Source organism: Triturus cristatus, chromosome 8 (assembly GCF_964204655.1).
Source record: "Triturus cristatus chromosome 8, aTriCri1.1, whole genome shotgun sequence".
NCBI classification, from domain to species: Eukaryota; Metazoa; Chordata; class Amphibia; order Caudata; family Salamandridae; genus Triturus; species Triturus cristatus.
The window spans coordinates 356,086,253-356,109,201 of record NC_140591.1 but is presented as its reverse complement, the minus strand read 5'-3'; the positions used below and the strand labels follow the sequence as shown (position 1 = coordinate 356,109,201).

At 48.8% G+C, this 22,949-nt stretch overlaps 1 protein-coding gene across 2 annotated transcripts in view; it reads right to left on the bottom strand.

The window, feature by feature from the left end:
• The window catches only part of PDS5B (PDS5 cohesin associated factor B), an 802,561-nt gene that overhangs the window by 89,472 nt on the left and 690,140 nt on the right, over positions 1-22,949 (bottom strand). For both annotated transcript variants that reach the window (XM_085621687.1, XM_085621686.1), the window contains exon 32: positions 559-1,019. In XM_085621687.1, coding sequence (XP_085477813.1) covers positions 559-1,019 — 461 coding nt within the window. The remainder of the gene's footprint in view (positions 1-558; positions 1,020-22,949) is intronic.

Sequence of the window (22,949 nt, the reverse complement as noted above, 5' to 3'; positions counted from 1 at the left end):
ACTCTCATTACAGCACAGCAGCCATTTTGTAAGAGGGGTTACATTACAGATGTAACTAGTGTCTTGGAACAAGCTGTCGTCGCTGGTGGTCTTAACTAATTGTGGAGTCAGTTATGCTGCTCCTGAAGTAGGATATATGGCTACCCTACACAAAAATAGACTCTGTTTGGTGCACATATGTTCATTTGCACACTTTACTTAATGATAAGCAATATGTGCCCAAGATAAAAAATATAAAAAATACTCAAGCATTAAAATTAGATACAAAACTCAGAAAATCTATGGAGGAAAAGTGCGATTAAAGAATAAAGGATATTAAGGTCTGATTAAAGTGATTTGGAAAAAAAATACACGATGGGAGATTAAAAAAAAGCTAATAAAAACAAAAACCAAAACATTGTACACCACTCATGAGCTGGACTGTAAAATTAGATTTTAGGCAACTATATGTCCTATCTAAAGTAATCCATTTTAAATATACTCTGTAAGAATGCACTCACACACATACAATAAATAGGGCTTTACTTGCATTAAGGTACATCAGCAGAGGGATCTTACCTTGGGGTTGCTTTCCTTTTCTGCGGTGTCTTCGATGGCCCTCGCCTCTTTGGTTTCTCTTCCACATTTTCGATCTCCTCTTCCTCCTCCTGCTCCTCTTCCTTCTCTTCCAGCTCTACAGCTGCTACTGTCGGAAGTGATTTTTTTCGTCCCCTCTTTGTAGCTTTTACAGGGGACTCTTCCTTCGATCGCAAACCTTTTACTGCTTTGGGAGGTCGCCCTCTCCTTCCTTTTTTAGGAGGGCTGTTTTGTTCATCCTCATTTTCAAGAAAATCAGCCTTCAGCCTCTTCTCGTCTTGCCACGTGATTTCATCCGACTCAATGGTAACTGCAGCTCGCTTCCTCCCTCGCTGGCCACCCTTTGTCTTCTGTTCTGGCACGGAAGCCTCCTCCATATTAAAAGTCTCTTCGGAGTCTAAAAGTGCGGATTTTTTTCTACCTCTGGGCTTCTCCATCTCAGACTAAAAAAACAGAACACACAACATTTGATCACATGAAAGAAAATGTTCAATGAAAGTCATTTCTTAGGAGTTGCACCTTAGTTTAACTGTACACCATTTAGTGTGCAATGAGGTCACTGGAATTATATTTTGCAACCATAAACTAGTCTTGGGATTCAAGCAAATGTTAAATGTCTACCAACTCAAACGAGGCAAAGGTGGAAGTTACTTAATAGCAACAATAATCGGCATGAGGCCACTATTTACATCTCCCAGCTTATTGACTCAGAATAATCTAAAATGTATCAGTTCTAATGCATGGGTAACCAAATTGTGAGAGCTCTCCAGAAGGTTCTGATATGCCAAATTAAAATCTCCCTTTAAGGTTTCTTCTGGAGCACCAAGGCTAAATAAACAGCATCACCTTTCGGAAGTTGAGCATTGTTTGAATGTTTCGGCCATTGCTTGTGCCAAGTAAAGATAGCCCTCATCATTAAACCACCCAGAGTCCACAGTTAAATTCTAAATAATTTAGTGTCGAGCCCAAACCGAGCCTGAACAAATTAATAGAATCTCTTGGATAATTATATATGATTTATTGCCATTATGAACCAATAAACACTGGTGGTCAACAATATTAGTTTTCAGCAAAGAAAGCTGCTACATCCAGCTAAATTCTGAGGGAATGTAATCATTCATTACCTCAATACAAGTCAATAATTCATCTGAGCATTCCACAACGTAAAACATACCCGCATGGTATAGATTCCAAATAACTTATTAGGTTACTTTAACTACTGAAAGACACACAAGCAGTATTGAGAATTCAACAGGCATATCCCCAATGTATGAGTTTAGTGAACCTTCAGTAACACTCTTTCTGGTGGATAAGCTAACCTCAGGTTCCTCACTTTAAGAATATCCCAGGCATCAGACTAAATCCAGAACATTTTCTCAGCAATATTCCCATGGCGCATGTGATTCCTCTGTGACTTTGTTGCACCCGGACATGAAGGACCAGAGCCATCTTTAAGTGGCACCATTTTGAAAAGACGTCAGTTGCTTATTTTTCCTCCTATCTTGTCTAGAAATTCGAAGCACTACAGAAAAGTTGCAGATGACAGTGTACCAGACCCTAACTTGGAACCTTACTATGATGTCCACAGAACGAGAGGTGGGAGAGCAGTGAACTAACTAAATGTCGTTACAAAGCGTAGCCAGCAGAAAACAGCACTACCAAACGTAAGTAGTTCCCTCTTTTGATGAGCAATTCTAAATTAAGATTCCTCACCTTAAGAACAGTTTCCACCGCAGGACCTCCCAAAAGTGGAGGGTATGGGGAGTGGTCCCAGGCCACAAAGTCTTGCAGTACTGATCAGGCAAAATGGCTGTCCCGTCAGATCTGGCTCTCAAGGCAGTAGTGCTTCATGAACAGATGCACAGACGCACAGACGCTCATGACCTGTTGTAGCAGCCCTGGCAGAATGAGTTAGCAGGCCTTCAAGTGGTTGCTTCTTTGCCAGCGCGTAGAAGATTTAATGAAGAGTGCTATCCATCTGGTCAAGGTCCTTTCCTGCACAGCCTTCCCTTTTTCTCTCAAGCAAATGCTAGGAAGGAATTGGTCAATGTAAAAGCTGAATGTCCTTTTGAAGTTGAACCTCTGGAGCCTATTCCCCTCCTTTGAAGGATGAAGTTTAGCGAAAAACGTTGGCAAAGTGATGGATTGGACAGTGTAGAAAAAGGTCACAACTGTGGTAATGTAGGGCACCCAGGTCTTCAGCACTAGCTTATCCAAAAAGAAGGTGGTGCAAGGCAGCTGCAATGAAAGCATCTGCATTTTACATACTCGGCATGAAAAGGCGAAAGCAATTAGGAAGACTGGTTTGAGCAGCAGAAGTCCCAGTACTGAACAAGTTACTTACCTTCGGTAACGATGTATCTGTAAGAAACATTAGTTAGTTAGATTCCTCACCTTAGAATATCCCCAGGCGTCAGACTGGATCCGGAAGATTTTTGTAGCAATACCCCTTGCGCGTCGCTAGGCGTCGTCCGCGGCTCCGCGTCCGTCGTGCGCCGGAATGACGTCGTCGGAGTACTTAGACGCCGCCCTCACGCGCTGACGTCAGTTCTTGTACATAGCTTTCCGCGCCAGGAACGCAGAGCCATGCAAGAGACCGACACTGGTGCCAAAAAATCTAGGGCCCTGAAAAGGATAGCCTTAACCCTAGATGTCAGTTCGCAGAACGGGGAGGATGGGTGGGTCGGTGAGGAATCTAACTAACTAATGTTTCTTACAGATACATCGTTACCGAAGGTAAGTAACTTGTTCATCTGAAAGAAACACGTTAGTTAGATTCCTCACCTTAGAATACATACCCAAGCAATACCAACCCCGGTGGTGGGTCTGCGAACCAAGATCACACCAGAAAGTCCTGGAGGACAGAACGGCCAAAGAAGCCATCCCTCCAGACTTGGCTGTCTAGGCAATAATGCCTGGCAAACGTGTGCAGCGAAGCCCACGTCGCCGCCTGACAGATGTCCTGCAAAGGGAATCCCGTCCCAAAGCAGTAGTAGCCACTGTGGCCCGAGTAGAATGAGCTCGCAGCCCAACAGGAGGGTCCTTTTTTTGCCAAGGAATAACAGGTTTTTATACACAAAACGACCCACCGGGAGATGGTCCGTTTGTGCACAGCTTTCCCCTTCTTAGCACCCACGTAGCCAACGAAAAGCTGGTCGTCCACCCGGAACTGTGTCGTGCGGTCCAAATAAAAGGAGAGCGCACGTTTTGGGTCCAGACGGTGGAGCCGTCTTCCTCTTTGGAAGGATGCAGAGGCGGAAAGAAGGTGGGCAAGGTGACAGATTGCCCAAGATGAAAGGGGGTCACCACTTCGGTAAAAAGGAAGGACGAGGCCGAAGGACAACCTTGTCCGGATGAATAGATAGAAAAGGAGGCTTGGACGATAGAGCCTGGAGCTCACTCACCCGTCTAGCCGAGGTGATGGCTACCAGGAAAGCAGTCTTAAGAGACAGAAGACTAAGAGGACAAATGTGAAGAGGCTCAAAGGGAGCGTACATCAGGAATGTTAAGACAAGATTCAAGTCCCACTGAGGCATTACGAAAGGAACAGGAGGGAACGTGTGAGTAATGCCTTTAAGAAAGCGTGAAACGACAGGGGACTTGAAAAGAGAGGGCTGATCAGGAAGCCGTAAGAAGGCAGAGATGGCAGCAAGATAACCTTTCAAGGTGCCCAAGGCAGAGCCCTGCTGGGCCAAAGAAAGAAGAAAGAGGAGAACCTCAGAAAGAGGGGCGGAAAGGGGATCCACAGCCTTTGCTGTGCACCATGCCACAAATTTGTTCCACCGGCAGGCGTATACCGTCTTTGTGGAGAGACGCCTGGCTGCCAGAATGATATCACAGACTTCAGGAGGCAAGTCAAATGGCATCAACTGCCGCCGCTCAATCTCCACGCATGGAGGTGGAGGATGGACAGGTTCGGGTGGAGGACCGTCCCCTGCTGCTGCGACAGAAGATCCTCCTGAAGGGGCAGACGTATCGGAGGATCGGTCAACATACTGAGTAGCTCGGGATACCAGTACCTTCGTGCCCAATCCGGAGCCACCAAGATGACTTGGGCCCGGTCGCGCCTGATCTTCTTCAGCACTCTGGGCAGAAGTGGTATAGGCGGAAAGGCGTACAACAGACCGCAACTCCACTCGCGACGAAAAGCGTAGCCGAGCGAGTGCCGCCTTGGAAATTCCAACGCGCAGAACTGCTGACATTGCGCGTTCTCGTCGGTGGCGAATAGATCTAACCAAGGCTCTCCCCACTGCTGAAAGAGACCTTGCGCCACCTCGGAGTTCAGACGTCATTCGTGATCCATCATGCACCGGCAGCTGAGTTCGTCTGCTCTGGCGTTCAGAGAGCCCGCCAGATGTTGAACCACCAGGGTGATGCCCTGGTGTTCCAGCCATGTCCAGAGGAGCAGAGCCTCCTGACAAAGGGTCCACGACCCCACCCCGCCCTGTTTGTTGCAATACCACATGGCGGTGGTGTTGTCCGTAAACACCTGCACGACACTTCCGCGGACAGAGGGAAGGAAGGCTTTCAGTGCAAGTCGGATCGCTCTCAGCTCCAACAAGTTGATGTGGAGGCGAGACTCCGCCGTAGACCAGAGGCCTCTGATCTCCGCCTCTCCCATATGGCCACCCCATCCCAGGAGGGACGCATCCGTCACTACGACATGCTCCGGTAGGGGTAGGGAGAGGCTCTTGCCCGTGACCCAATCGCGGTCCGTGAGCCACCACTGCAACTGCTGCGCAGTGCCCTCCGAGATCAAGACATGGTCGGACAGGTTGCCGTGATGCTGGGCCCACTGAAACTTCAGGTCCCACTGCAGAGCCCGCATGCGCCGCCTGGCGTGATGCACTAGTAGGATGCAGGAGGTCATCAGCCCCAGAAGCCGCAACACTAGCCTGACCGAAACCCAGGATAGAGGCCGAAAGATGGGAATCAGGGCCTGTATATCCCGGACCCGCTGTTTCGGCGGATGAACCCGGAACTGCGCCGAATCGAGAACCGCTCCGATGAAGAGGAGCTTCTGAGAGGGGCTCAGGTGTGACTTCGGCACGTTGATGGAAAACCCCAGCAAATGCAGGAGATTCGCCGTAGTCTGGAGGTGGGAGACGACTGCCTGGGGCGAGCCCGCCTTCAACAACCAGTCATCGAGATAGGGGAAGACTGGAACCCCTGATCTGCGCAGATGAGCTGCGACCGCCGCCATCACTTTCGTGAACACCCGAGGGGCACTGGTAAGGCCGAAGGGGAGCACGGTGAACTGAAAGTGCTCCTGACCCACCGTGAACCGCAGGTAACGCCGGTGGGCCGGCAGGACGGGGATGTGGAAATAGGCGTCCTGCAAGTCCAACGCTACCATCCAGGGTCTAGGGCCGCTAGAACCTGAGCCAAAGTCAACATTTTGAACCGTTCCTTCCAGAGGAAGGCATTGACGTTCCTGAGGTCCAAGATAGGGCGTAGGCCCCCTTTGCCCTTCTTGGGAACCAGAAAGTAGTGGGAATAACAACCACGACCTACTTCTGGGCTCGGAAAGCGCTCGATGGCCTCTTTGGCCAAGAGGGCCGAAACTTCCTCTAGCAGAAGATTCAAATGATCCTCCGAGATACGGTGGTGCTGCGGTGGCATGGCTGGAGGGGTCGTCTCGAAGGGGAGGGAGTAGCCCTTCGGACGATTTGCAGCACCCACCTGTCCGAAGTAATGGTACGCCAGTGGAGCAGGTGATGGCGAACCCTGCCTCCCACTGGCGAGGAATGGGCCTGAAAGCTCGGACTAGGAAGGCTTTGAGGCGGATGCTGCCGGGGTGGATGTGGACTGACCGCGTTGTCCTCCAGTACCGCCTCGGCAGAAACCACGTCCGCGACCGCGTGCAGGCTGGTTCTGCGGCCGGTGGCTAGGCGGACGTGAGGAGGTGCCCCTTCCTTGGCCATGAAAGGAGCGAAAAGCGGAAGGTTGTGGCCGCGGGGCCGAGAGGCCCAAGGACTTGGCCGTAGCCCGAGAGTCCTTGAAGCGAGCCAGCGCACTGTCCGCTTTCTCACCTAAAAGGCGAGCGCCATCAAAGGGCATGTCCATGAGAGTGCTCTGGACATCCCCTGAAAAGGACGTGGACCGCAGCCAGGCGTGACGTCGAAGCGCCACCGTGGTAGAAATCGCCCTACCCAGCGAGTCCGTAGTGTCGAGTCCACATCGGATTGCATGGCGCGCTGCATCTCTCCCATCGGCCAGAGCTGAGGAAAGCTGTGCCCGGGCCTCCTCCGGGCACAGGGGCAGCACGTCCTCTACCGTATCCCACATAGAGTGGGAATAACGGTCCAAGAGACAGGCGGTGTTCAATGACCGCAGGCCCAAACTGAGCGAGGAGAACAGCTTTTTACCGAACTGTTCCAGTCTCTTGGAATCCCGGTCCGGAGGAGCGGACGGGAAGGAGGATTGGGAGGTAGAGGCCTGGATAACCAGACTCTCGGGGGTTGGGACAGAAAACTGGGGTCGCCCGGAACAGGGCGGTGGCGCCTGGCAACGTTCCTATCCACAGGAGGGACTGTGGAGGGCTTGGACCAGGTGCCCTGCAGAACGTCAATAAGGGCCTCATTGAATTGCAGCATAGGCTCAGTGGAGCTTGCGGCAGACTGAAGCACCTCAGTGAGGATGTTAGTCCTCACAGCCACGGCAGGCAGCTCAAGCCCAAGGGCTGCGGCCACCTTGCGCAGCACCACAGAAAAAGCTGCACCCTCCTCCGAAGCCACAGTCGGAGGAGAGATGAATCCAGTGTCCGGTGAGGTATCCAAACCACTGGCCTCCCCCAGTTCATCTGCCCAGTCCTGCGAAAGTTGGCCCTGAAGGGCCATAGGGTCCACGGACCCCTCCCAGTCGCCCCCGTCATCCGATTCAAACAGGAGGAATGATCGGAGCCGGACGATAGACAAAATGTGTCTCTAGCGGCGTCGGCTGCGGCGTCGAGCGGCGCCGCACCGGCGTCGGGTCCGGACAGGGACTGAACCGGGGATCGACGTCGACCGGAGTCGACGGTGGCACCAGTGTCGACGCCGGCGGAGGAGTCGTGACGAGGTCAACCGGCGTCGACGGGGGCCCAGGCCTGGGCCCCTCGGGGACCTGCGGTGTCGGAGACTCCAACGGCGCCGGGGCCACCGGCATGCAAGGTCGCCCAGTCGAGTCCGTGGGGCCCGAAGGCGCGCCAGCGGGCGTCGACGGCGGGGCCAGGCTCCTCATGGCCGAGATGAAGGCACTGACCTCCGCCGGCGTCGCATCAGTCCCAGGGACCGGCGGGTATGGGGACGTGCGCGGCGCCTGCGGCTCCGGTGGAGCCGCGGGGGTGGAACCACCCTGACCCTCGGCCGAGTCGCGCGACTGGCGAGGGGAGTCCGAAGAGCGGTGTCGCCTCTTGGACTTCTTGGAGTGCTTCGACTTACCCGAAGACTTCGAGCCAGACGAACGATGAGGTCGACCGCGGCTCCGCGACCAATCCTTGGATCTCCTCCTGGACCGGGATCGAGAGGGGCGCGGAGCCGAGTGGCGAAGCTCGAGAAGCTTACGGAACCGCTCCCGCCTAGCTTTCGAGGTCACGGCCATACAATCGGAACACGACTCCGCGTCGTGGTCGAGCCCCAAACAGTACAGGCACCGGCGGTGATGATCGGTCACCGACATCAGTCGGTGACAGTCGTCGCAGGCACCAGAGTCGAAGTGACCAAAAAGAGTCAAAATATTTAGTCAAAAAATGACTAAAGAGGTAGCTCTCCCGGATCGGTGCTGACTGGCGCGGAAAAAAGAAGAACTGACGTCAGCGCGCGAGAGCGGCGTCTAAGTACTCCGACAACGTCATTCCGGCGCACAACGCCAACGACGGACGCGGAGCCGCAGACGACGCCTAGCGACGCGCAAGGGGTATTGCTACAAAAATCTTCCAGATCCAGTCTGACGCCTGGGGATATTCTAAGGTGAGGAATCTAACTAACGTGTTTCTTTCAGATCAGCTGTGTATACAATTCAAAGGTGTACACATAAAAAATGTCAATACGAAGTCCAAGTCCCATCGCAGCACGACAAACTACTTTGGGGGACACATGCGAGTCACCACTTTGATAAAACGCATCACAAGAGATAGGGACAGTTGATCAGGTAGACATATAAAGGTCGAAAGGACTGATAGATAATCTTTAATGGTGCCAAATGCAGGCCCTTTCTGGGCCAATAATAAAACAAACAACAGCACATCCAAACGTTTGGCCTGCAGAGAGTCGGTGTGAGGAGCACCGTACGAGGCAATCAACTTCTCCCAGGGCCCAGTGTAGATGGACTTTGGCAAAGGGCGCCTGACTGCAAGGATAACAGACTATTACGGCTGGCATATCAAATGCATTTACCTGCCGCCATTCAGTCTCTATCCTTGACGGTGTAGGTTGTTGAGACTGCGCAATAGCCTCCTTCTGTTGCTCAGGCAGGGGATCCTGCCATGGAGGTAGCCAGATCAGAGGGCAACTGGTCATGCTTAAGAGCACTGGGAAAGCAAAATTTCCAGCCTCCGTCTAGGGCTATTAGGATGACTTTCCTGACTTGTCCCAGCTCAAAACAATGACAGGAACGCATACAGGAGACCAGTGTCCCATCGCTCAACTTTCCTTGAGAAAGCTGCATTGTTTAGTAGAGTTGAAATTGTGCATTCTCACTACTGCTGCTCCAGTCACTTCTCTAAGCGTAGACCCATCAACCACAAAACGGCTGTGATGTCCATAATACCGGCACAAGTCTCCAACGATGGCCAGTAAGGTTTTCAGGGTTAAAGGATAGCATGAAGCTCCAAAGGTGGATGTGAAGCAGGCTCTGTGCCAGAGACCTCTGATTTGCACCTCTCCCAGGTGACCCCACTCTCAAACCTCCACCTCAGCCCTGATGGACCCACAGAAACCAGAGTTTACACTGCGTGGCAAGCATATGCCATCTAGCGTTTGGGACCAAGGGGATGCACAAGGCTAGGAGTCAAGTAAGTCTCAGAGCTTTCCTCAGAAAGCCAGGATTGAGCCGGAACGATCAGGATCATATCCTGAAAGTCCCAGACTTGCTGCAGAAGCGGAAGGGCCTTAAATGATACCTTGACCAGAACAGCAGGAATGAAGGGAATCCTCTGCCTGGGGCACAGTAGGGACTTTGGCTCGTGGAAGAAAGACAAAAGATGAAAGGAGTACAGCAGGCATCCGGAGATGGTCTACAACTGACTGAGGCAAGCTTGCTCTGAGCAAACAGTTGTGAGGTACAGGAGCACATGTATCTTCAACCTCTGAAGGTGGGTGGCGACCATCGCTAAAATCTTTGTGAACACCCGAGGGGCCAAGGCAAGGCTGAAAGAGGGCGCAGAACTTGGAAATGTTCTAACCCAACCAGGAACCATAGATAACTCTGGTGGGACTGCAGGATGGGTTTATTAAAATGTGTCCTGCAAGATCAGTGACACCATTCCAGTCTCCTGGGACCAGAGCAGAAAGAATCTGGGACAGGGTGAGTATCTGGAACTTGTCTGTCCGCAAAAAGGCCTTTAGCGGGCAGACATACAGTATAGACCTGAGACCGTCATCCTTTTTTCGGTATGAGGAAGTAGAGCAAATAGCATTTCTCTCTCTCTCCGAAGCCTATACCCTCTTGATTGCACCCTCCATCAGCAAAAGGTTGGTTTCTTATATAAAGATTGCATAACGGTCTGTTTACGATCCCTGTGATGTGGGAGGAAATTAAATGTGGGGCATAGCTCCTTTGAATTATTTATAAGACCCACCAGCCCGACATGTTCAGGGATGTAATCTTGTATCCTGCCTCCTATAGGGTGACCATGTGCCTGTTAAAGTAAAGTAAAATGGCTTGGCATCTGCTGTAGCAGGAGAGGTAGAGGATAGCTGTCCCTGTTAGCATGAATGGCCTCTGCAGCAGCAACGACTTATGGTCTGAAAGGAATGGGGCTGCTGCATAACAGCTTGGGAACACTGATGTTACCTCTGGGCTTGCCCCTTGGAATATTCCCCTAACCTTCCTCTATTGTTGAAAGAGCTGTTTGAAGGGAGGAAATAGTCCCAAGGACCATGCCGTCGGCAGACTATCCTTGCCGTTTCGAGGACCAAATCAGACTTCTCCCCAAACAAACTGGAGTCATCAAAGGGCATGTCTATAAGAGGCATCTGGACATCCCCCTAAAAACACAGTCTATCGCACCCAGACATGCCTTCTAAGCACTATACTGGGGCAAATGGTTATACAGCATGCAAAATATATTTTGCTGTGTACTGGCCGTCATATATAGTTTAAGCACGCATGTCCCTTAGGCTTTCCAGAATGTCATCGCTGGCCATGTCCCATAAAGAATGGGTGTACCTGCACAGACAGAAGGTACAAAGTATTAAAGAATTTTCAGGTCAACACTGACCCTAAGAAAGGAATATGCTACTTACCAGTATGCATCTGTTCTTGGCATGTAGAGCTGCAGAGCCACACACTTAGGATAGTAGATCGCCATCTGGTGTTGGGCTCGGATGCTTGCAGGTTGTTATCTTCGGAAGAAGTCTTTGGTCACGAGATAGGTGACTCTTCCCTTGGACGACAGTGCGCATGGGCATCAACTCCATCGTTAGATTGTTTTTCGCCATGATGGGAAATTATGGAGTTTGTAGAAAAGAGAGATGTCCATGAGATGCAGTTTTTGGTGTGGAACTAGCGAGAGTTCCAGCAGTGTTGGGAACCACGGCTGGCGTGCCCATGTGGGAGCTACTAGGATCAGTTTGAGAGACTGTTGCCTGAGCTTGCGTACCACTAATGGAATGAGTGGGAGAGGAGGAAAAGCATACGCAAATCTGCCTGACCAGTTCATCTATATCGCATTGCCCTTTGACTCCGGGTGGGGAAAACTGGCGGCGAAGGTTAGGCATTTTGCGTTTTCGTGTGTGGCAAACAGATCTATGTCTGGTTGGCCCCATTTTTGGGAAAAGGTCAGTAGGACTTGGAGATGTAGTTACCATTCGTAGATCTGTTGAGTTTGTCGACTTAACAGATCGGCAATTTGATTGTGAACCCCTGGAAGGTGTTCTGCAAGTAGGTGTATGTTCTGGGGAATGGCCCATCTCCAAATGTTCTGTGCGAGCTGGGACAGCTGGAGAGAATGTGTGCCTCCTTGTTTTTGTATGTAATACATGGCTGTCATGTTGTCTGTCCGGATGAGGACAGTTTTGTTCTGGAGATGTAGTTGGAATGATTTTAGAGCTAGGAACACTGCTAGCAGTTCCAGGTAATTGATATGGAGCACTTTCTGTTGAGTGGTCCATTTGCCCTGAGTGGTGTGGCCGAGGAGATGGGCTCCCCATCCTGTGAGCGATGCGTCCGTTGTCAGCACTATCTGTGGAAGAGGCTCTAGGAACGGCCGCCCTTTGGACAGGTTATGTTCCACCATTTCAGAGAGCGATGTGTGTGGCTGTCCACCAACACCAGCTCATGAAGATGCATGACACCATCATGCCTATGAGTTGCATGAACACTCTTGCTGGAAGAGAGTGTTGGATTTGAAATTTTGTGATAAGAGCTTGTATATTGGCTATCCTGGCTGGGCTGGGATTTGCTAGGGCTGTGGAGGTGTTTATGGTGGCTCCTAGATACTGATGTATGTGAGAGGGTTGGAGATGAGATTTGGGATAGTTGATTGTGAATCCCAAGTTGTGTAAGAGTTGGATGGTTTGGTGAGTGTGTAGAACACATTTGTTGAATGACTTGGCTTTTATTAGCCAGTCGTCTAGATACGGGAAGACATGAATTTGTTGTCTTCTGAGATGTGCTGCTACTACTGCCAGACATTTCGTGAATACTCTGGGCGCAGTTGTTACCCCGAATGGAAGGACTGTAAACTGGTAGTGTTGTCCGTCCACCACAAACCTTAGATCCTTCCAGTGGGCAGGATGTATGGGAATGTGGAAGGAGGCATCCTTGAGATCTAGTGTGGCAAGGAAATCGCCTTGTTGCAGAAGTGGGAGCACTTGTTGAAAAGTGATCATATGGAAATGATTTGCGTTGATGTACAGATTTAGGGGTCTGAGGTTGAGTATTGGTCTTAGAGTCCCGTCCTTCTTGGGGATTAGGAAGTAGAGTGAGTATACCCCTGAACCCTGATGTTCTAATGGAACTGGCTCTATTGCGTGTTTTTGAAGCAATGAAAGAACCTCTTGTTTGAGGAGCGTAAGATGGTCTGGTGACATGGAACACTGCTGGGCGGTATGTGTGTGTGTGTATGTGGGGGGGGGGGGGGGGGGGGAGGAGGGGTGGCAGCTGTGAGTTCCAGGCAGTAACCATACTGGATAATTTGTCTTACCAACTTGTCTGTTGTGATGGAATTCCAGACAGGTAGGAACTGTTTTAGTCTTCCCCCGACTGGAGTGGAATGGTCTGGGGGGAGTGGAGGAAAGTCACTGTTTTGTGGCAGGGGAGGTACGTGTGTTGTTATTACCTCGACCTCGCCCCTTGTTGTTGTTTCCTCTTTATCCGCCTCTAAAATATCCTCAACTGGGGGATGTTTGTGTAGCAGGTTTGAATGTAGAGGAGGTGTCCACTCCCATATTTTTGGAGGCTCCTCTACAGAAGGAGCGCCGAAAGGAGCCACGTGGTTGGGGAGACTGTAATGCTCCCCTGGACTTAGCAGTCTCGGTGTCCTTCATTTTTTCAAGGGCAGTGTCTACTGCTGGCCCAAAGAGCTGTTCCTGGTTGAATGGCTAAGTATGGTAGTTTGTACCTCTGGCTTAAAGCCTGAAATGCGTAGCCAGGCATGTCGAAGGAGCACATTTTTGTTAATTGCTCTAGAGGCGGTGACTGCGGCGTCAAGCACACATTTAATTGCCGCATTGGAAATAAGTTTTCCCTCCTGGATAAGGTCATTTGCCTGGGCTTTATATTGTTCTGGCAGATGTTGTAATAGAGTCTCTAATTGGTCGTAGTGGGCCCTGTCATAGCGTGCTAGTAGGGCTTGGGTGTTGGCAATACGCCAATGATTAGCGGCTTGTGCTGCTACTCTTTTGCCCGAGGCTTCTAACAGTTTGGATTCTTTGTCGGGGGTGGTGTATCTCCTGTGGTTTGGGAGTTGGCACGTTTTCTAGCGTTAGAAACGACCAAAGAATCCAAAGGGAGCTGCCCTTTGATGTAACTGGGATCTTCAGGGGCAGGCCTATATATCTTTTCTATCCTTGGGTTAAGAACCCTGGCACGGACGGGGTCTTTAAATACCTCGGGCGTGTTATATGACTCCTTTAATCAAAGGCAGAATTTGTACAGACTTTTGAGATTGCTCAAAAGTATCTAATAGGAAGTCTTCCTCAGGTGCATCGGAGTGCATCGTGACGCCATGGTAAAGTGCCGCTCTATTTAATAATTGGCCAAACCCCAGGTGATCATCTGGAGGTGATGGTTTGGAGGGATATGGCTGAGGGTCAGGCATGACTGGTAGAGGGAATGCCCAATCATCCAGTGGTGCGGTATCTGGATCCGTGAACGGATCATTAGGGTCACCCCCACCCCCTAGGTCATCATCATCATCCTGTGGAGGTGGTGTATGTGATGGAGAGGGTAAAGGCAAGGGTGGTGTAGGCAGAGGGAGTGGGTTAGAAGGCAGTTTAGGAGAGGAAGGAGGCATAGGCGATGTTGCAGAATCCTTCTTGTTTATAGGAACTGGGGCAGGTGGTGTGTCCAGTTTCCGTTTTTTACATGGCACCGCGGTGACATGTCCAGTCTTTGGATTCATATAAATCTTTTTCTGCCTTGGATCAATGGGATCTGGATGGAAAAGTTCTTGTTGCTCAGGAACAGGTTTTGGCGCAAATGTTTTCGGTTAAGATCGAGGTTTTGGTTGATCGGTGGAGTTTTTGGCTTTAGGAGGTGTAGGAGTCCTTAGCCGGTGGTTTCGGTGCCGATGATGGTTTCGGAGCCCAAGTTGTATCCTTAGGCTTGGGAACCTTCGGTGCCGGTTTATCTATTGGCCTTGGTGTTTTTGGGGCCGAAGGCGTCGGAGCCGCTTTCGGTGCCGAGTGGTCTTTTGTCTTCGGTGCCGGTTGAACAATGACATGCGGCTTGCTCGGTCTCGAGCTACCGGAAGGCTTATGTTTCTTCGGAGCCGAGTCCGGAGGCGGGGCTTCTGAAGGATGTTTTCGGTCTCGACTGGGGCCAGCAGGTGAAGTCTTGACCAATGCCTTTGGTTTTGGAGGGGTTGGGGCAGGGTCAGTAGTACTCACACATTGCCCAGGAGTGATGGGGTCGTCTGAGTCGGAGATGATTTGTAGATCCTCTGAATCTTCTTCCGGGACATCGGGGCCCTCATCAAAGATGTCCTCTGGTTCCGGAGCTGGTCTTTGTGCCATGATGTGGCGTCGAGCCCTTCGATCTCGAATGGTCTTTTTGGATCGAAATGATGCGCAGGCTGGACAGCTGGACTCGTCGTGTTCAGGTGATAGGCACAGGATACAGACTTTGTGGTGGTCACTGTGCGGAACTTTTGCTCCACACTCGGGGCATTTTTTGAAAGGCGTCCTTTCCATGAGCCGTAGGCCTCACGGCGTGGATAGGCCCTGCGGTCCGCGTCCGGAATCAAGCCGATGAAATTGATGTCTAGGATGAAGGTGCTTCGATGTTTTGTGGAAGTTTTTCACTTCGAAAAGCTTGGAATTGAAATTTCCAACCGGAGCGGAAAAGTTGCATCCGAACCCAATGGCGGAAAAAAACAATCTAACGATGGAGTTGATGCCCATGCGCACTGCCGTCCAAAGGAGGAGTCACCTATCTCATGACCAAAGACTTCTTCCGAAGACAACAACAACCTGCAAGCATCTGAGCCCAACACCAGATGGCGATCTACTATCCTGAGTGTGTGATCTGCAGCTCATATGCTTTGAACATAAGCTCTTTCTGAAGGCATCAGAAGGTTTCAGCTCTCCATTCAGAGGACTGGTTGGAAAGGCAATAGGCATGAATTTACTAGTTGACATCTGTACCACAATGCTTTTAGGCATAGCCTGCCATGTCAGAAAAATCTGGATCACTGAGGGACAGCTTATGCCACCTGGCAAAAGATCAACTGACTGTGGATTGGTGGGGTGGATTCCAGTGTCAGGATCGGGTCCGGGGTCAGTGAAGTCAGCATCAGCAACAGAAATGGAAGGAACTGGTGTGGAACTTGGGGTCAGAGCGGAAGCATTAACTGGTACTGAAATAGGCTCATGCATGGTTCCCAAGAGGTCAGATGAGCTGAAGGAGGAAATCCAACAAGAGGCTCTTGCAGCTCCGGGGGGGGCCAAAAGCGACAACAGAGGGAGATGGAAGCATCTCAAAAAGCTGCAACATGGCCTCATTTAAGGACACAATTTGCTATAAGGACCAGGACCAACTGTGGAACCAGGATCATGTCAGCAGATATTTTAGGGGTATGACCTGTTGATTGAAGCCCCTTCGCCTTATCTCATCTCCAGTGGTAGGATCGGGTCGAATCCTGTTTGGGCTCTTTTGCAAATACGCATGTTTTCAAACGTAGTTAAAAAGAGACATTTTTAGTGACTATCCGTAATCCCGGTCGACCTTAACATGGGTTTGAAATCACTACTTACTGTATTATGTGAATTACTGTATCAAGGGTGCTATCATTTTGTTTAATATTGAAAGCATGCCATCACTTACAACATTCAGATGCACACACAATATCAATTTTGAGTAGAGTAACACTGTGTCTAGTTAGCAACCTTTGGAATAACTTTGGACCCAATTTGCAAAACTGCGTATTTGGTTCTTTTCTTACATTAGCATTTGAGAATAATATACAGGTTTTATTTCTATTTCTCATGTCCTGAACCTGTGCCACATCATTTGAAACAGGACATCCTGCTCTGGATTCCCTATGGCTCCTCTATGGGCCCCTAGTTTTGACAAAATATAGGTTCCACATAGCAAAATCAAATCAAAGAAAGATTTATTCAAATGTTTTTTAACAATCATAAAAGCACATGAGATAGACCATATTACATTAAATTTCATAGATTAAAAACAGGAAAGAAAAACAGTTTAAAATTTTGAAGATAAAAGTACATGACTTTGATAGAAACCCTTTGAAAGAAGAAGGGGAGGTTACCATAAAGTTAAAATTCATCAATAATAAAGGTTTTCCTCTGGTGGAGTGCTCTCTTCAAAAACCTAGCTAACCTCCATGCTGCGTGTCCGTTCTCTAAGAGCTGCAATTTAATTAATGCTGGACGACATTGCCTCAGTCCCTGGGACTTTATAAGAGGAATTAACCACACTTTCCTTAGTTCTTAATAACATTTACAGAAAAAGAGTAAATACAAGTGCTAGGATCCAAATGTGAGGTTCACTAAACCTTAAGTCCTCAGAAGCATGGAAAGCTGTGCAGCAGCTCAAAGAAAAGTGCACATCAAAAAAGTGACGGCCCAATTATGGTCCCACTGTGGCATGGCATAGGGAGAGGAAGGAAACAAGTGTTGTAGGTCTTTCCAAAAATTCATCATGACCAGTGACTAACAATCAGGGCTGGTCCGGCAACCGTAAAATAGTGAATGAGCCAACAAGCATTTGCAATGCAATAGGTCTCGCATTTATGCGAGTTTGAGCTATTGACATTGCAAATGACAATGCCTTTTATTTATGTTTTAAAAACGAAAACAAAAATAAAAGGCATTTTCATTTGCAATGTCAATAGCTCAAATGCAAGACCTATTGCATTGCAAATGCTAGTTTTTTATTGTGCCGATGTAGCACACTGATAACAGCACTATGGTATGTCTCGAATTACACACTCGGAGGACTCGAGTGACACTGCGATGCCTCAAAGCTGGAAACACAGCGTGAAGTTCCTCATTCTTTCGTACGTCCTGTGCGTTGGTGTTAGACTGTGATTCCCAGTCTATTCTCTTTCGTCGGCACGTTAAACATGCATGCTTCATTCCCTTCCGTTCACTTGTGCGCACGCATCATGAGCGCGTCTCTGTGTAGACTCGGCAACTACTCACGCTCAACTCCGCGCGTCTAACTATGCCTGCTCGCTGGAATCAGCCTCACGGAGAGCTTTCCTTTAACCCCTTCAGTGCCCATGACGAGATGGTCTCGTCATGGAGCACAGTCGCGCTGTGCCCATGACGAGACCATCTCGTCATGGGACCCACCCTTGGGGGAAGCGCTGGCGCTCCCCCCGGGATTCCGCGATCTTTTTTTTTTTGCTGGGGAGGCAGGGGAAGACCTTCCCCTGCCCCCCCCCCGCCCGCGTCATCAATGACGTCAGCGCGGGAGCCGCGCTGACATCACCGGAGGCTTCCCCTTTGCTCTCCGAGGCGCTGGAAGCCATTTGCTTCCTGCGCGTCGGAGAGTAAAGGTCAGTTTTGGGGCTGGGGAGGGGGTACTGTTGCTTCGGTGGGTTAGGTAGGGTGGGGGCACAATGCTGGGGGGTTGGAAATGTTATTGGGAACACTCTGCTTTGTTCCTGCGCTTGGATCGTCCAAGCGCAGGTGTTTTTATGTGCATTTTACAAAAAAAAAAACCGCTCGTTTTCGTTTCTTTGTCGTTTTCTTGCGTAGGGGTGCTGCTAGCGTGGGATGGGGGTGGGGGGCTAAATAAAGTAATTATTATGGGTTGCAAAGTGGCCAGATTGATTGTATGTGCATTGAAAGACACCAGAATGTTTTTGTTTTCCAGTGTAGTGGTACATTCGTTTTCTGGGCTTCTTTTGAACAGCATTGTTTTTCCCAGGGGGCAAAATAAAGTTAGGCAGAGGGATTGCAAAGTGGCCAGATTGATTTATTTTACATCTTGTGATCGGTGGGTGCTGGCAGGGGGGTGGGGGGTGAAACAAAATAGGTCAGAGGGGTTGCAAAGTGCCCCGTTTTTTTTTTTGGTATGCAAATACACCAGCATCACAGAGTTTGCCAGTGAAGTGCTACTTTAGTTTACTCGTGTAACGTTGAAGAGCATTGTTGTTCCCAGGGGGGTGAAATAAAGTGAGACAGAGGGGTTGCAAAGTGGCCAGATTGATTTTATTTGCTTCCAAGTACACCAGCATCAGAGTTTGCCAGTGAAGTGCTTCTTTCGTTTTCTTGTCTTCCTTTGAACAGTATTGTTGTTCCCAGGGGAGGTGAAATAAAGTAAGACAGAGGGGTTGCAAAGTGGCCAGATTGATTTCATTTGCATCCAAGTACACCAGCATCAGAGTTTGCCAGTGAAGTTCTACTTTCGTTTTCTCGTCTTCCTTTGAACAGTATTGTTGTTCCCAGCGGGGGGCGAAATAAAGTAAGACAGAGGGGTTGCAAAGTGGCCAGATTGATTTCATTTGCATCCAAGTACACCAGCATCAGAGTTTGCCAGTGTATTGCTAATTTTGTTTTCTCGTCTTTCTTTGAACAGCATTGTTGTTTCCAGGGTGGGAGAGTGTACTATTTCTGGAGGTACTGCAATACCTGGTTGATGGGTGAATTGGAAAACACAATGTGCACCATGGTTCTGTGTTTATGGATGTGGTCTACCATACTGCTTATGTTTTGTAAGGATGTAAGCAATGGACAGTGAAACGGTTCCCTTCAGGGCCCTTTAGTCATGTCCATAACTTTTCCAGTGAAACCACTCGCTGATTTCTGAATAGTTAGTGAGCGATCGTTTAGGTAACCATGTTGTTTCTGCCTACATTTCACATGCTTTGCATTCCCTAGGAGTGTTTTTTGTTTTTTTAGGCAGCGTATTACTCTTATCAAGTGCATAATTTGAATTGAGCCACATCCAAGTGTTTATAGCGGGCACAATTAGGTTATAGCTGAAGGCAGTGCAAGTTTCTCTCAGTGGGCAAGTATGGCGTTCAGTGGGGATGTGGCACTATTGCCGGAGCTGTTGAATTTGGAAATGGGGAACCGGGTTCTGCATTCATGACCAGTCTACCACACCACTGTACTGAGGGAGCACATTCCCATGCTACACCGTAGAAGGCCCCACTAGACCTTAGAAGGCTTGATGTCTTAGCACAAGCAGGTGTACTGTAGTGGTGTCAACTTACAAAAGAGTACAAGTAGAGGTATAAAAGTGCAATAAATGGCAGACACGCAAAACACAGGAACACACTGGGTAGGCACTTCTACGGGCATGGAGAACAGAATTTCCTATAATGTAAAGACTTCCTTCACACAATAGAGAGGGTGTGAATTAAGTTTGGAAGTGTCTTTGCAGGAGGAGAACTTTGAGGTTAGTTTTGAAGGACTGGGAAGAGGGAGGGGGTGGTCCGGAGCTGAGGCTCAGTTCCAGATTCTCGCCGCGTTGCTTGTAAAGGATTGGGCCATTGATTTTTCCTTTTTGAAAGTGGGAGGGTCAAGCAATACATTTTGCGCAGTACGTGATGGTCTAGAGCATTATATGCATATGTTACAATAAAGTTTTTTTTCTTTTTATTCTAGTCTAAAGCTTTTCGACGGTGGCTGTTCTGCAGTTTTGTGTAGTTGCATTGTGTTGGTAAGAAATTTTTTGTTGTTGTATTTACACCAAATGAGTAATAATATAATGTCTGAATGAATTTTTTTTGTAAGTGATGTCATAATGGCGGCATATTTAGTTAGTGGTTTGAGCATGACATTCTTTGTGATGTGTTCTGCATAGTCTTATGTGTAATTGCTTTTCTCTTTTTTTTAGTGGGATATTGTTGATCCATACTGTGTCTGTACAGAGTTGGTGGTGGTGAGTAGTTTAGCTGCCTCTGGCAAGTGAGTGGTATTGTTTTGGAGTATATTTGAGTTTTTGATAAAGGTGCTTTTTGTTTTTTACTTATTTTACAGAGTTTGTTGTTGTTGACTTGTTTGACAAGTTACCTTTATTAGTGAGCAATATGGCTAGCCGTAGAATGACTGCTCAACAGGTGGTTGGTATGCTTCTCGAATCTTCCTCTGAGCATGATTATGAGACTGACAGTGCGTCTGAGGGAGAGGAGGGAGGGGAAGATTCTGGCAGTGAGTTTTCTCTCAACATGGAATCATCGGATGATGAAGGTACTCTCAGTGCAGATGAAGGTACTCTTGGTGTGGATGAAGCAACTCTCAGTGCGGATGAGGTGCCTGTCTTAGAGGAGGAAACTGCTGTGCCGATGGTGCAAGAGGCATCTGGATTGCAGTCTGAGGCTGCTAGGCTTCCTACTGGAAGTGCTGGACTTTGGGTTGATCCAAACATGGCGCAGCCGGTGTTGCCTGCCTTTAGCGGTGATGCAGGGTGTACAGTGAATTGTGAAAACTTTTTGCCTATACAGTTTTTTCAGTTGTTTATGGATGATGTATTTTTGGGTGAGATTGTTGAGCAGACTAATTTGTATGCTGAACAGTTTTTGAGGAACAACAGCGACAAACTTAGGCCCCAGTCTAGAGCTACCCGGTGGACTCCCACATATCTGGAAGAGATGAAGAAGTTTCTGGGTTTGACTTTATGGATGGGTGTGGTAAGGAAGCCAACCTTGGCTTCATATTGGTCTACTAGCCCCTTGTTGGCAACTGCCATATTTCCTGCAGTTATGACTCGTAATCGGTATTTACTTTTGCTACGTATGCTGCATTTTGTTGATAATTCTATGGCGTTGCCACGAGATCACCCTGACTGTGACCGTCTTTTTAAGATTCGGCCCGTTCTTGATCACTTAGTGGCTCGATTTTCTGAGATCTATACTCCAGGGAAAGAAATATCTATTGATGAGTCTTTGGTCTTGTTCAAGGGCCGTTTGGTTTTTAGGCAGTACATCCCTAGCAAGAGGGCACGCTATGGAATTAAGCTGTATATGTTGTCTGAGAGTAGGACAGGATATGTTTTTAATTTTCGTGTGTACACTGGTAGAGATTCTGCTATTGACCCCCCAGGTTGTCCGTCCACTTTTGGAGTTGCAGAGAAAATTGTGTGGGATCTTGCTAGGAGACTGTTTAACAGAGGCCACCATTTGTACCTTGATAACTTCTATACTGCTGTGCAATTATTTAAGGAATTGTATAAAGTGGACACTTTTGCATGTGGCACAATCCGCTCTAACCGTAAGGCTTATCCGAAAGAGTTGTTTGCAAAAAACTTCAGAGGGGGCAGTGCAGTTCCTTGCGTAGTGATGAACTACTAGCTGTTAAATTTGTGGACAGGAGGGATGTGTACATGCTGACTACCATCCATGATGAGAGAACTTCACCTGTGACTGTTTGGGGTCAGGTTGCTGAAGTGCGCAAACCTGTGTGCATTCTAGACTACAATAAGAACATGGGTGGTGTTGACAGAGTAGATCAGATGTTGGAACCTTACTCTGCTATTCGGAAGGCTTATGTTTGGTATAAGAAGTTGGCCATCCATTTCTTCGAATTAGCAATGTTCAATGCTTTTATTGTGTTCAAGGAGTGTTCTCCTGCGTCAAAGTTGACATTTCTTCAGTTTCAGCACTCTGTGATAGCTAGCCTTGTTGTTGTGGAACAGGCAAGTGTTCCTAGATGTGGAGTGGTGGAGGATGTGGTTCGATTGAAAGATCGCCACTTTCCTGATTTCATCCCTCCCACACCGGCAAAAGATTTTCCCACTAGGAGATGCAGATGAGTCTGTTGGCGAAGAGGTACGCGGAAGGAGATTCGTATGTATTGCCCCGACTGTCCATCTAAACCTGGGCTGTGTGTCCCTGCTTGTTTTAGAGCGTACCATACTCAAAAGAATTTTTGGGAGCATTCATGAGTGGTAAAGTTAACTGATTGGTTTGTAGTCTTTGAAAAATTTGATCCTGTTTCAAGGTTGCCGTTAGTGCAATGTGTTTAGTTTCTGATTTTGTGTTTGTAGATTTGTATCTATTTGTGATTTGTTTGTGTTTCTATTTTTGTCTAAAAAAATCCTAAATGTGTTGGCAGTGTGTGTGGACTGGCATGTCTTTGGCGGTGTACGTGGAGTTGTGCGTGGCTGGCGGTGTGCATGGACTGGTGCTTGGCTGGCGGTGTGCGTGGACTGGTGCTTGGCTGGCGGTGTGCGTGGACTGGTGTTTAGCTAGCGGTGTGCGTGGACTGGTGCTCGGCTAGCGGTGTGCGTGGACTGGCGCTCGGCTGGCTGTGTGTGAGTAGTGACTTGCTGCTGGTCACTACACACACTGCTAGCTGAGTGCCACTCCACGCAATCCATCTGCTTGTGTAGTTGCTGCGTCAGGAATGTGGGCGTGTGAAAGTGATGGGCCCTTGAATGGCGCTGTGTGCTGGTGTGAGTTTTGTTATGTGATGGGCCCGCGGCTGGCGGTGTGAATGGTTTTGTATGTCTCACGCGTATGAAAGGTGTATGAATGGCCTGTAAAGAGGTTGGTGCCTTGTCGTGGCTTTACAGCTCACGAGCTGTGAGTC